At 29.4% G+C, this 12,412-nt stretch overlaps 1 protein-coding gene and 1 pseudogene across 1 annotated transcript; both read left to right on the top strand.

The window, feature by feature from the left end:
• Nucleotides 1-418: 418 nt before the first annotated feature.
• On the top strand, nt 419-3,219 carry LOC111036392 (annotated as a pseudogene).
• A 4,762-nt stretch (nt 3,220-7,981) lies between these two features.
• LOC111036393 (uncharacterized protein K02A2.6-like) lies at nt 7,982-8,485 on the top strand. Its single transcript, XM_022318406.1, has one exon. It carries the CDS (start codon nt 7,982-7,984, stop codon nt 8,483-8,485), a length of 504 nt encoding a protein of 167 aa, XP_022174098.1.
• The last annotated feature ends 3,927 nt before the right edge of the window (nt 8,486-12,412 follow it).

The raw sequence follows: 12,412 nt of genomic DNA on the forward strand, positions 1-12,412 counted from the left end.
TGCGGTAACGTGGGTGTAAAACCAGGTGTGTGTCTCAACTGTTATGTGAGTATTGGTCGACCAAAAGTTTGTGTTTGTATGACCGACGGGTCTTAGTTATTACAATATTGTGTCATACAGGCTTTTGTACAATTGTAATTACTGTTGTCTGTTGTTATTGTTCAAATCATAGTTATACATACCTTCATATTATTCATAAGCGCAACTAGGCTAAGCCCCCCCCCCAAAAAAAAATTTAGTTATTTCCTAAAATATTAACGAGCTTTTTAATATTTAACTAAAATTCTTTTTTTTTTTTTGGAAAAAATGTAATTAGTTTATTTTTATTTTAAGTTCATAATATTATTTTATATATTATTTTACAATACATGCATGGTCTGAGCCTCCGAAAAACATGAAAACTTTTCCACGCACCAACATGATGTTAGACCCAAGATTACCCGTATTACGAAAACGTTTACTGGAACGTAAGCGGGAATGCTGGATACGATCGCGGCCCGCAAGTCGCCTTGTTTACCATTCTATTCCCTATTTACTAATGTGTTTTTGAATTCTGCTATCCACGTGCTTTTGAATTTCTTATTATTAATTTGATCGCAATAGTGTGCTCAGTGCTGTCAAACCTAGTTATAACAATGGATAACCATAACAATAATACAAATAAAAAGTGTTTTTCGATTTTTAACTTTTCAATTAAAAAAGATTCTAAAAAAAACGATGAACTTCGCGATGAACAACCAGAACAACTACATAACGTCGATTCTCTGTGTGCAAGTAGCAGTAGTCTACCAGATTATATTGCTCCCGTTGTGTCATCAATCACTGTTACTAGTGTTACTGTTGATTCTCATAATTTAAATCAATTGAATCCAAACTCAGAATGCGATCTTGGGACTTTGGAAACGGGCCCTGTCCAACCAATACTAAAAGTATGTATTTACACCTATTATCAAACCAATTATAATTAATTAAAGTATATAAAGCTTTATATGCTTCTACTGCTTCTAGCTATAATTTATTTCATCAGCTTATAATTTAGCCCATATGTTTTCTGAATTCAGGTTTATCCTAAAACCAAATTCGGTACTCAAAACATATCTTTTTCATCGGCTTACTTTAATGAATTTAACTGGTTAGAATATAGTATCAAGTTAAATGCTTTGTTTTGCTATGCTTGCCGTTTATTTGGAGTAGATTCTGGTCATATTGAAGACTACATCCCCCCCCCCCCCAACATTTTAGCCCTAGTTGCGCCACTGATATTATTGTTCAATTATAATTACTGTTATATTATTACACAATTATTTTATATAGCCGTACAGGCTTTACGTGGAAAGTATTATATTAAATTAACCTTCACCAACTATCGTGTTTCTTTATTATTATATTTTGATGAATACGCTGAGGTAGTGCGTCATATTATGTTGTCTACCTCACAATCGTGAAGGCCCTACTTATTTTTTTGTGATTATTAAGAGGCATCACTATGAGTAAACGGAAATTTTACAATATGTCGTTTTGTGGTTGGTGGCATATGACTAAATGCATTAATGAGGTTATCATCAGGTATCATCTCTGCCAAAAATGAATAAAAAATGATTTTAATTTAAAAAAATAATATTGTATAATTAATTAACATACAATGAAATATTCATAACACAAAAGAAACCGCACACTGTATGTGTCGATCATACCTACCAGCATGTTGAGTATAACTCATCCAATATGAACGCACGATTGAAGTAACATGGAAGCCCTCAAATGTATAGCAGATATATATATATACTCATAATTTAAGATAGATTATGATTATATTGGCAAACAACACCTTCTACGGTAATGTAAAATATTAAAAATGTGCTCAAAATGTAATTGCAATCACTAATGTAAACAATAGTAAAAACAAAAATAGTATGGTGTGGAGTAACCGAAATATCAACTGACTTCATCTATAAACAATACCACATATGACAATGTAGGCATTGGCATGACCATCACTATATATCATACATATTAGTTTGTATAAAATAAAGTGGCCGAATGTGAATATCCTCAGTTTATTTTAATCGGAACAAATTAGTAGTCATAATGTCAGATATGTGTGTACAAAATTTTGCCGATGAAGAAATCAATGTAAGTACATTATTATTATATTTTTAATATGTTTTAAATTATCACAATTTATCAGCAATAAGTTTAAAACATAGTAATTTAATTTTAGGAAGATTATTCGTATCGAAAAAATGTGCAAATGCAAAATTTTAAAAAACTCGAAATCGCTAAAAAAACAACACCTTAAAAACAGAAATTAACAATATCCAACACAAGTGATCAAAATTCAGATGATGAAAAAATCGACGTATGTTCGTATGTTATTATTATAGTATAAATATTTTTTAGTTTCTTTAAATTAAACATCATTAAATTTAAAAAATGATAATATAAATTTAGGAACTTTATAATCAACGAAAACATGGTCAAATGCAGAATCTTAAAAAAATCGAACCCGTTGTAAAAGCTAAACCAAAAAAACAGAAAGTAAAATATTAAATATTTTAATAATATATTTATCAAATAATATAAATTTTTTAGTTTCCGTCACAATTATTAAAACTGGAACAAGAATATAATAGTTTATCCACCGTGATCAAAGAAAACTGCATACGCATAAAAAAAATCGGATGGGGGACATTTTTGCATCAAAACACCACCCATCAAAACAGCAAGTGATTATTTGGTTATTCAAAAATACAAAACTTCTGATATAGAAAAAGTAGAGTTAAAAGACAAGTAACTATTCTTATTTTGTATAAACAGAGTATAATAAGTTTTACACTAGGTATCATTCATATGAATAAAAGAAGTACAATATTTATAAATTATTTGTTACCCATATTATACCCTAGTCGTGGTATTATTTAATAACCTAAATAGTAAATAGGTAACCAAACAATTTTGAGAATATATAATGATGTTTCGACGTCGATACTAATAATATCCAGCTAGTACGTAAAATATTTAACTGACCCACAATTGTGTCATCTAGTATATTTTATTAAATATGTATGATAATATGAAAATATATTATGCAATTATAATATGCAACCATTAATTTGTTTTTAAAATAGATGTAAAACAACCACGTTTAACTCAAAAACTATGCTGAACGAAAAAGATAAAGCAGACAATACAATAATAATGGCATTTAATAATGCATAAGTTTATGAGTAACAACGATAAAATGATTGAATCTTATAAATAATAACAATTTGTTTGTATTATTTTTGTTTTTACTAGTTTGTATGGGCCACAAATAATAATAATCATTGCTTGTGAAACTGACAATCGTTTTTAAATCTCCCGGTATTAGTAAAAATTAAAAAACTGGGATAGAAAGCACCCACAAATCTGATCGTTCAAGGACAAATGTTTGTTAATCTCCCTGTAATTGTCAAAATCGGGACAGAACCGACATATTATACCTACTAATGATTCTACTAAATCTTATTCGGAACCAACTCATGATATCTCATCGATTAATATTTAATACACAAACAACTCCCAGACACTCCAGGGTAAGAAAACCCCTCGACGTTATTCTCCTTCCGATTATAAATAATGAATAAGTTAACGCATTTACAAATAAAAATAATAATTATAAATATTTAATGTTTATAGCTTATAATGAAACATATATAATATATTAAGTACCATTGTTATGATTATATAATTATTAGGATAAATTGTAAGTTTCAATCATAAATTGAAACGTTTAGAATTGTACAAAATCAACTATCAAAATATTTATATAACAAAATCAAATTTTATTTTTAAGGAAAGAGGTGTTACGTATTAATTAATGTTTACATATATACATGGTAGGGGGATGTCCTACCACACGCGACGTGGATGCCTCGCACGACAATCAGTTTTACTTGTACCGTTTCTACAATAAACACGTTATTACAACTTATATCTGTAAATTGTGATTATATTAACACCTGTGCATATATTGCTACACCTGTGTATATATTTACACCTATGCCTAGAAGCAACTGAATGGGCTTGCCATCGGGCAATTGTTTGTTCGATCATAGGACAATACTAGTAAAACCCGATGAAGTAATTGATGCCACAGTCATCAAGAAAATTAAATCTTGTTTTGTAAATTTAGTAGAATAAAGCTTATATACCTTACATATTATGTAAGAAAATATTTCCCCCCCCCACCCACAAAATGGTTACCATGCCTTTGATATGGCATGCGTAAACAGTTTTGGCTTGAATATAAAATGGATTGTAAGCATTCGAATATTGTTAACAAAAATATTATGGATTTACTGCATTTCAAAGAGCGATTAGCTGAAACTCTTATTTTGGTTGAAAATATTGTTATAAGGAAATAAGGAAGACCAAGAAATAGTCCAGTTTCATTATCACCATCGCCATCATCATCACTGACTCCAGAAATGCAAAAAAAAAATTATTAAAAGAATTGACCAGCGACCATTTAATGAAGTGAGGCATGATAATGTAGGTCATCTTCCTGATTTTGACAACTTAGATAGTGTAGTCCGTTGCAAGTATGAAGGATGCAATCATCGCAGCCATGTGTTTTATAAAAAATGTAAAGTCCACTTGTGCTTCACAAAAAGAAACAAATGTTTTATCTTATACCACGATGAAAATGAAGTTCCTACAGATTTGTATTTTTAATGTCTGAAGTTTAATGTTATGTTAATTATGATAATAATTGTTACAACTTATGTGATAACGTGATATGATAATGTATATGATAACATAACCTAATAAGTAATAAATGTTATATTGTTATATTGTAATAGTTTTGTATGTGTTGAGCAAGCGACTAACCATGTGCGCTCTCGACTCTAATGTTTAAATGTTATAGAAAGTTAAATAAAGTAAAGTGTTTATAAAGTAAATACTGTGTTATTATTCCTCATAAGATATTACAATGGCGACGAGGCAAAAAAAATAAATGTGAACGCGATCAAAAAGGATAAAAAAAAAAAATAAAAAACATTCAACGATGAAGAACGGCCAGAACAATAAGAACGCCCAAGGCGGAAAGGAAGGTTCAAATGTACAGAAAGTCCAAACGTATGGTACTATGGGGACTTTGGCTGAGTTCAGAATCGATGGCGACTGGAATGTGTACCAGGAGCGGATGGAGCAATTTTTTTTGGCAAACGGAATTCCTGAAGAACGTAAGGTACCTTTACTAATAACATGCATGGGCGAACAAGCATATAAGATGCTTAAGGATCTATGTGATCCGATTAAGCCAGCTGATAGGACATATGAGCAATTATGTACAGTACTGACTAGGCAGTTTGCTAAAAAAGTATCAGTTTATAGAAAAAGAGAGGAATTTTACAATATAAGACAGAATGCTAATGAGTCTGTAACAGATTGGTATGCAAAGATGAAGAATTTTGCAGCACAATGTAGTTTTGGATCAAGTTTGATTCCGGTACTGAAAGATAAGTTCACTACGGGGATGAAGGACGGTCCGATCAAAGATCGTTTGTATGAAGAAGAAACGACCAGGGATTTAAGTGATCTGGTTGAAATGGCAATGAAGAAAGAAGCTGCAATCAAAACAACGAACATTGAAGTACATTCGATTGGAAAAAGCAGGGAAGGAGCTAAGAAGAAAAATAGTTATGGTCCACCGAAGAAGCAATCAACAGCGATGGGAGGTGAGAAGACTTCGAAGAAAAACTATGATAAGGCTTGTTATGTATGTGGTCTTACAAATCACAAATTTGCAGAATGTAAGTATAAACAATATAAATGTAAAAATTGTAATACAGTTGGGCATTTGGCAAAAGAGTGTAAAACAGTTAAAAATCATTTTATTGAAGTTGAGGAAAATGAAGTAATGGAAATGTTTCAAGTTGAGGTTAAAAGTGAAAAGAACTACGGGTTAAGTCCTGTAATGATAATGGTAAAAGTTGAAAATGCATTAATTGAAATGGAAGTCGATTCAGGTGCAGGAATTTCAATATTACCTGAAGAAATTGTAAAAGAGAAGTTACCTCATATATACATTAATCCTACTATTTTAAAGCTAAGAACTTATGATGGGTCAATTATTAAACCAACGGGAGAGATTGAAGTTAAACTTATGTATGGTGAAAGAGAACTATATTGTAAATTATTAGTAGTTAAAAAAGGACATAGAGCTCTGGTAGGCAGGGATTTAATGAACAAATTAGGAATAACGATTAGGGGTGTTTCAAAAATTGAAGTAGAAAGCACAAATAAGAATAATAAGTTAGAATTGTTAATAAATGAATTTGAAGAATTGTTTGAGGAAAAAATTGGTAAATATAAATATGAAAAAGTGACGTTAAAAGTTAAAGAGGAATGTACACCTATATTTTGTAAACCGAGACCAATACCTTTTGCTTTTAAGAAAAAAGTTGAGGATGAGTTGGATAGATTAGAAAGAGAAGAGATAATACAGAAAGTTGAGACCAGTGAATGGGGTACTCCGCTCGTACCGGTTATTAAACCAGATGGATCTATTCGTTTATGTGCAGATTATAAAACTACTGTTAATAAATATTTGGTAGATATTAACCACCCATTACCAAGAGTAGAAGAGGTATTTGTGGCATTACAAGGAGGTAAAACATTCTCTAAATTAGATTTTTTGAATGCTTATAACCAATTAGAATTATGTGAAAGTACACAAAAACTATTAGCTTGGAGTACAAGTAAAGGTATTTATATAGTTAAAAGATTACCTTTCGGTACCAAACCAGCTTGTTCAAAATTTCAGAGTGTTATTGAAAAAGTGCTGTTAGGAACAAAAGGTGTTAAAAATTTTTTAGATGACATAATTGTGACTGGTAGTAGTGAACAGGAGCACTTAGATAACCTAAGAGAAGTGTTTAAAAGGTTGCAAAATGCTGGGTTTAGATTAAACAAAAAAAAATGTAGTTTTTTTCAACCAAAAATAAATTACCTAGGACATATAATTGGATCAGAAGGTATTGAAAGGGATAAAAATAAAGTTAAAGCGATGCTTAATGCAGTAGAGCCTAGGAGTGTCACTGAAGTAAAAGCATTTACAGGTATGGTGAACTACTATGCTAAGTTTATACCAAATATATCAACCTTATTAGGTCCTATTTACAATTTGTTAAAAAAAGAAGTGAAGTTTGTATGGACAAATGAATATAGAAAGGAATTTAATAAGACAAAGCAAGCAATGGCATCAGAATCATTATTGGTCCATTACAATCCAAAGTTAAGTGTTGTATTGTCTTGCGATGCATCGGAGTATGGTATAGGAGCAGTATTAATGCATATTTTTGAAAATGGAGAAAAGCGACCAGTAGGGTATGCATCAAGAATCCTAACCGTAGCTGAAAAAAAATACTCAGTAATACAAAAAGAAGCTTTAGCGGTTTTCTGGGGTGTAAAAAAATTTTCTCAATATCTTTTGGGCAGAAAATTTTTCTTAGAGACTGACCATAAACCTCTGTTAGCTTTGTATGGTGAAAATAAAGGTATTCCTGTTATGACCTCTGGGAGAATTCAAAGATGGGCATTATATTTATCTGAGTTTGATTATCAAGTATTACATATTAAGGGTAATGATAATAAAGTGGCAGATGAACTTTCGAGATTACCTGATGAAGAGGAGGTACAAACGCAAATAAATGAAACTGACTATGTTGATTTTATGGAAAATACTATGCCTATGGATTATGAGATACTTAGAGTGGAAACTAAGAAAGATGAGGAGTTTAGTTTAGTTATTAAATATTTGAATGAAGGTTGGCCGATTAAAGTAAGTGAGGAACTGAAACCTTATGCAATTAGAAAGGAAGAAATTTGTGTGGATAAAGATATATTAATGTGAGGATATAGAATATTAATTCCTAAAAGTCTGAGGAAAGATTTATTGAAAGAAGTACATTCAACACACATGGGTATGTCCAAAATGAAGACATTGTGTAGATCATACATGTGGTGGCCTGGATTAGATAAAGATATAGAAAATTGGGTGCAAAATTGTGATGCTTGTTTACAAAGTAGATCAGAACCAATTTTAGCTGAACCAAAAAAGTGGAAGGAAGTGAGTTGTCCAATGGATAGAGTACACATAGATTTTCTATATTTACAAGGAAAAAATTATTTAATAATGACAGACATATTTACAAAATGGCCAGAAGTAGCTGAAATGAAAATAATGAATAGTGGTTCGGTTATTGAAAAATTAAGGGAAATATTTGCCAGGTTTGGGTTACCAAACAAAATTGTGTCAGACAATGGACCGCAATTTAGATCAGAAGAGTTTATACAATTTTGTAAAAATAATATGATCAGATTTGAGACGTCCCCTCCTTATCATCCAGCTACGAATGGATCGGCTGAAAATGCTGTTAAGTCTTTAAAAAATGGTATATTAAAGGCGGTAAAAGATAAAAAGAATAAAAATGTTTAGTTAAATACACTAATCCAAAGATATCTGCTAACATATAGAAATACACCACACTGGATAACTGGCGAGTCACCAAGTTATAGAATGTTTGGAAGGAAAATTAAAACTAGGTTAGATCAATTATGCATTCCTAAAGAAAAAAATAAGTACATAAAAAGATTTAGAAAAGTATATTTTAAAGAAGGAGACATAGTTTATGCTAGAGATTATTCAAACCCAAATAAAAAAGAGTGGAAGAAAGGAACAATCGAGGAAGTTTTAGGTGAGAGGATATATATAGTTAGATTGGAAAAAGAAAATGTAATTTGGAGAAGGCACATTGACCAACTAATTGAAGTGGGTAAGATTAAGGAAAATGGTATTGAAACAGTAGAAAAGGAGAAAGGAGAAGAACAAACGGTATTGAAGGAAAAAGAAATTATTAAAGCAAAAGAAGAAACTATTGATAAAAAAAATATTGAAATAGAAGGAAGTGAAATAAATAAAAAGGTTAAAGAGAACATAAATGTTAGTTTAGGAGAGGAAGTAGAAGTCTCTGTACCTAAGAGATCTAAAAGGAAGAGAAAAAAACCAGATAGGTTGAACATATAATTGTTGTTATATAATTATTTAGGTTAAGATGATTTTGTTAATTTTGTATAATGTAAAAAAAAAAAAATGTATTATGTATTAATTATGTATTGATGTGTATGTTATAACTAGGGATAAGGATTGTGATAACGTGATATGATAATGTATAATATGATAACATAACCTAATAAGTAATAAATGTTATATTGTTATATTGTAATAGTTTTGTATGTGTTGAGCAAGCGACTAACCATGTGCGCTCTCGACTCTAATGTTAAAATGTTATAGAAAGTTAAATAAAGTAAAGTGTTTATAAAGTAAATAATGTGTTATTATTCCTCATAAGATATTACAAATTTTTATAACATATTAGGCAATTTCATTGATCACTGAATCACTCATCGCTACTATTCATAAACTCCCTAAGTCATAAACTTGAAATTAAAAGTAGTGGATAATCTAATGATCTAGATGTGCTATAAGAGTGGATGAATTAGCTTTTAGATTATTTAGTTAGAGTTAAGAAACTAAAAGGTTTCTTTTTGTTTATAAATGGTTGTCATTTGTCAATGGTTACTCGGCCAAATGAGGTAAAAGCATTTTCACGTTCATTAACATGAACATTAATTGTTCTCACAGACATAATACATTAGTATTCAGGGGCAGCCAATGTGTTATATTCTTTTGTGATGAACAAAAATAAAGTTTACTACCTATAGAGTCAAAAACTTAACGAGTCAATTTCTTTTCCACCTCAAGAAGTAACTTATGAATTAATTCATTTTGTGATCTTCTTTAGTTATTTTTTTCCTAAAATCACAGATTTAAGTACATGGTTTTTTTGCAAAAATGTATTTCTCATAAAATTATATAATAACCATCGGATTCATCAAATATTGTTTGTAAATATAGTAACTAATAAACTTATTAATAATAATTTGAAAGAATGATAAATATAATAATAATATTGTATACTCACAGATCATATTACAAACCAGAAACTTTATAGGATAGCACATCATTGTGAAAATATAAATATAACTTTTGCTCATTATCATATGTGGATTTCTATACTCATTAATAGCTACTAAGTACCTATTATTATATTTTTATTCATTCGTAAAATTACAACAAAATTGAATAATATTTTATATAATGGTAGTTTATGTAGGTAGGGTATTATTTATATTTTAATAATTAGTTCATTCAATCCAATTTAGTAGAGTATTGTTGAATATTAGGTAAACTGATACAGAATTTTAAGAGTAATTTTTTTGTTGGATTTCCTCCTTGATTAATGTATTAAGGTGGATTTAAAACTGCAAGACCTTTATTAAATTACCACAATACATGTTAGTTTTAAAAAAGCTATTATTTTTTTTATTTTTAATGAGAGAAGTAACTTATTTTTAACTAAGTTAAGCTGTATTTATTTCCCACTTAACTTGTATTTCTTAAAAGTTTAGAAAAAAAGAAAAGTAGGTATTAACTTAAACTTAACTTGAAGTGTTAAAAAACATTGTCAATTTGCCATGCCTTGATATGCAAATCATGAAGTGAAAAAACTTCATAGTTTATCAGGTTCAAGTAATTGTAGCAATAAGAGCACGGTATCCCAGTGAACATAATATATTAATTATCATGGCCAGAGTTCCATGTGATGAAGTTTCATCATTCAGTGTTCATGTATTTTAGTTTTTTTAAAAATTATTTTGTTTGTGGCAATGTTCTACCTCGGTAAAAAGTATCAGTGAAATCTATGGAACTTATTATTTATAAATATTTTAAATTATTTTCGATTCTTTTTTTTTCCAGAATATTTTTGTACGTAACCAGTTTTATTATTATATTTTTTTATTCTTACAAAGTTTTCCTTCATAGCAAGAAATCCATTACAATTTGAATTTTTATTATTATTATTCTATTTTTAAAATCAGTTTTTGAATCTACAACCTCTCACAACTGTTTATATTTAGAGTGGGCAATCGAATACTCCCTAGGAAATTCACAGTATAATTCCGATATATATTTAATTCACATAATAAGTAAGCCAAATAACACTCACTCAATCACTCATAACAACTTCTGAATACTACATAAAGTACGAACTTGAAATTTAGAATAATTCTAATGATCTGAATGTGCAATAATAATGGTTTTCTGAAATACACATTTTAATGATGTCGTATAATAGAGATCTTAAAAATCACTGTGGAAGCTTAAACTATGTTTACCTTGGTTACAGGGTATAATGGTAATAGTAGAATTTAGTAAAATATTTTTTTTGTTTATGATTGGTTTCCATTGGGTTCTTGACCAGTTGAGGTTAAATCATGGTTGCCATGTTTATAAACAATAACAGGGTTTCTCATAGACATAATATATTAATTTTCAAGGACAGAGTGTCATGTTTGAGCATTATATATTTTAGTATTTATTAATTAATTTTATGATATTTTTCCATAAAAAGATTAATCAAAATATTTTAATATAAATACAATTTTTACTTAATTCCAGATTATCTATGCACGTAATTCGTTTTATTTTGTAAAAGATGTTTGCTTAATTGTGGTGTATATTAATTAAGAGTTTTTTACTATGAAACCTTATTTTCAACATTCATGTTTGTGGGGAATGACTGCGATAGTACAACACTAAGCACCTGACAGCCTTTAAGGTGTGTGATAGACTAGTCATTTCTTAAGAACTTTTACGGTTCTAAATCACTATCTAGAAAATAATATATTATTATGACAGTATTGTTCCTACTATATTTTAAAGTTAAATGAATCTTACAGTTTTAAATGATCTGAGTCACAAATATTTTATATTCTGAAGCAGCGACACATTAAATGTTGTACCCGGACTGGCGCAGCTTTAAATACACCACAATTGGCTGTATTCCTACCTAGAAAAGTTGTAGTAAAATTACGCACCGATGGAGTGAAAGTGAAACATATTCACATAAATACAAATAAAAAAACCACCCATGTTGGGCTCACGGTAGGTCTTAATAAATAATATACCTACGTAATAAAAAATTCATATTTCATTATTTTTGTGAAACAACAAAATACGTGTAATAACAAAAAAGTTATTCATCATTGATAATATACCCAATTTCATCAAAACTTTAACCTCAAAGGACTATAAAAAAATTGTTTCTATGTATTTTTGACAATTTTAAAGTACTGTTAACATGACTTAGAAAAAACCCTTATACTAAATGTATAATTTTGAAATATTCGTGATTCTTTAAAACTTGAAGTTCAAACGCTCATGAAAAAAAAAATGTTTTCAATAATGTATCTTTTATATTTGTTATATCATGTAACAACATTACTATTGATGAGAAATGTA

Source organism: Myzus persicae, unplaced genomic scaffold (genome assembly GCF_001856785.1).
Source record: "Myzus persicae strain clone G006 unplaced genomic scaffold, MPER_G0061.0, whole genome shotgun sequence".
NCBI classification, from domain to species: Eukaryota; Metazoa; Arthropoda; class Insecta; order Hemiptera; family Aphididae; genus Myzus; species Myzus persicae.

Coding starts and splice junctions, on each gene's coding strand:
- LOC111036393 (XM_022318406.1), top strand. CDS start 7,982: ATGAAGACATTGTGTAGATCATACATGTGGTGGCCTGGATTAGATAAA.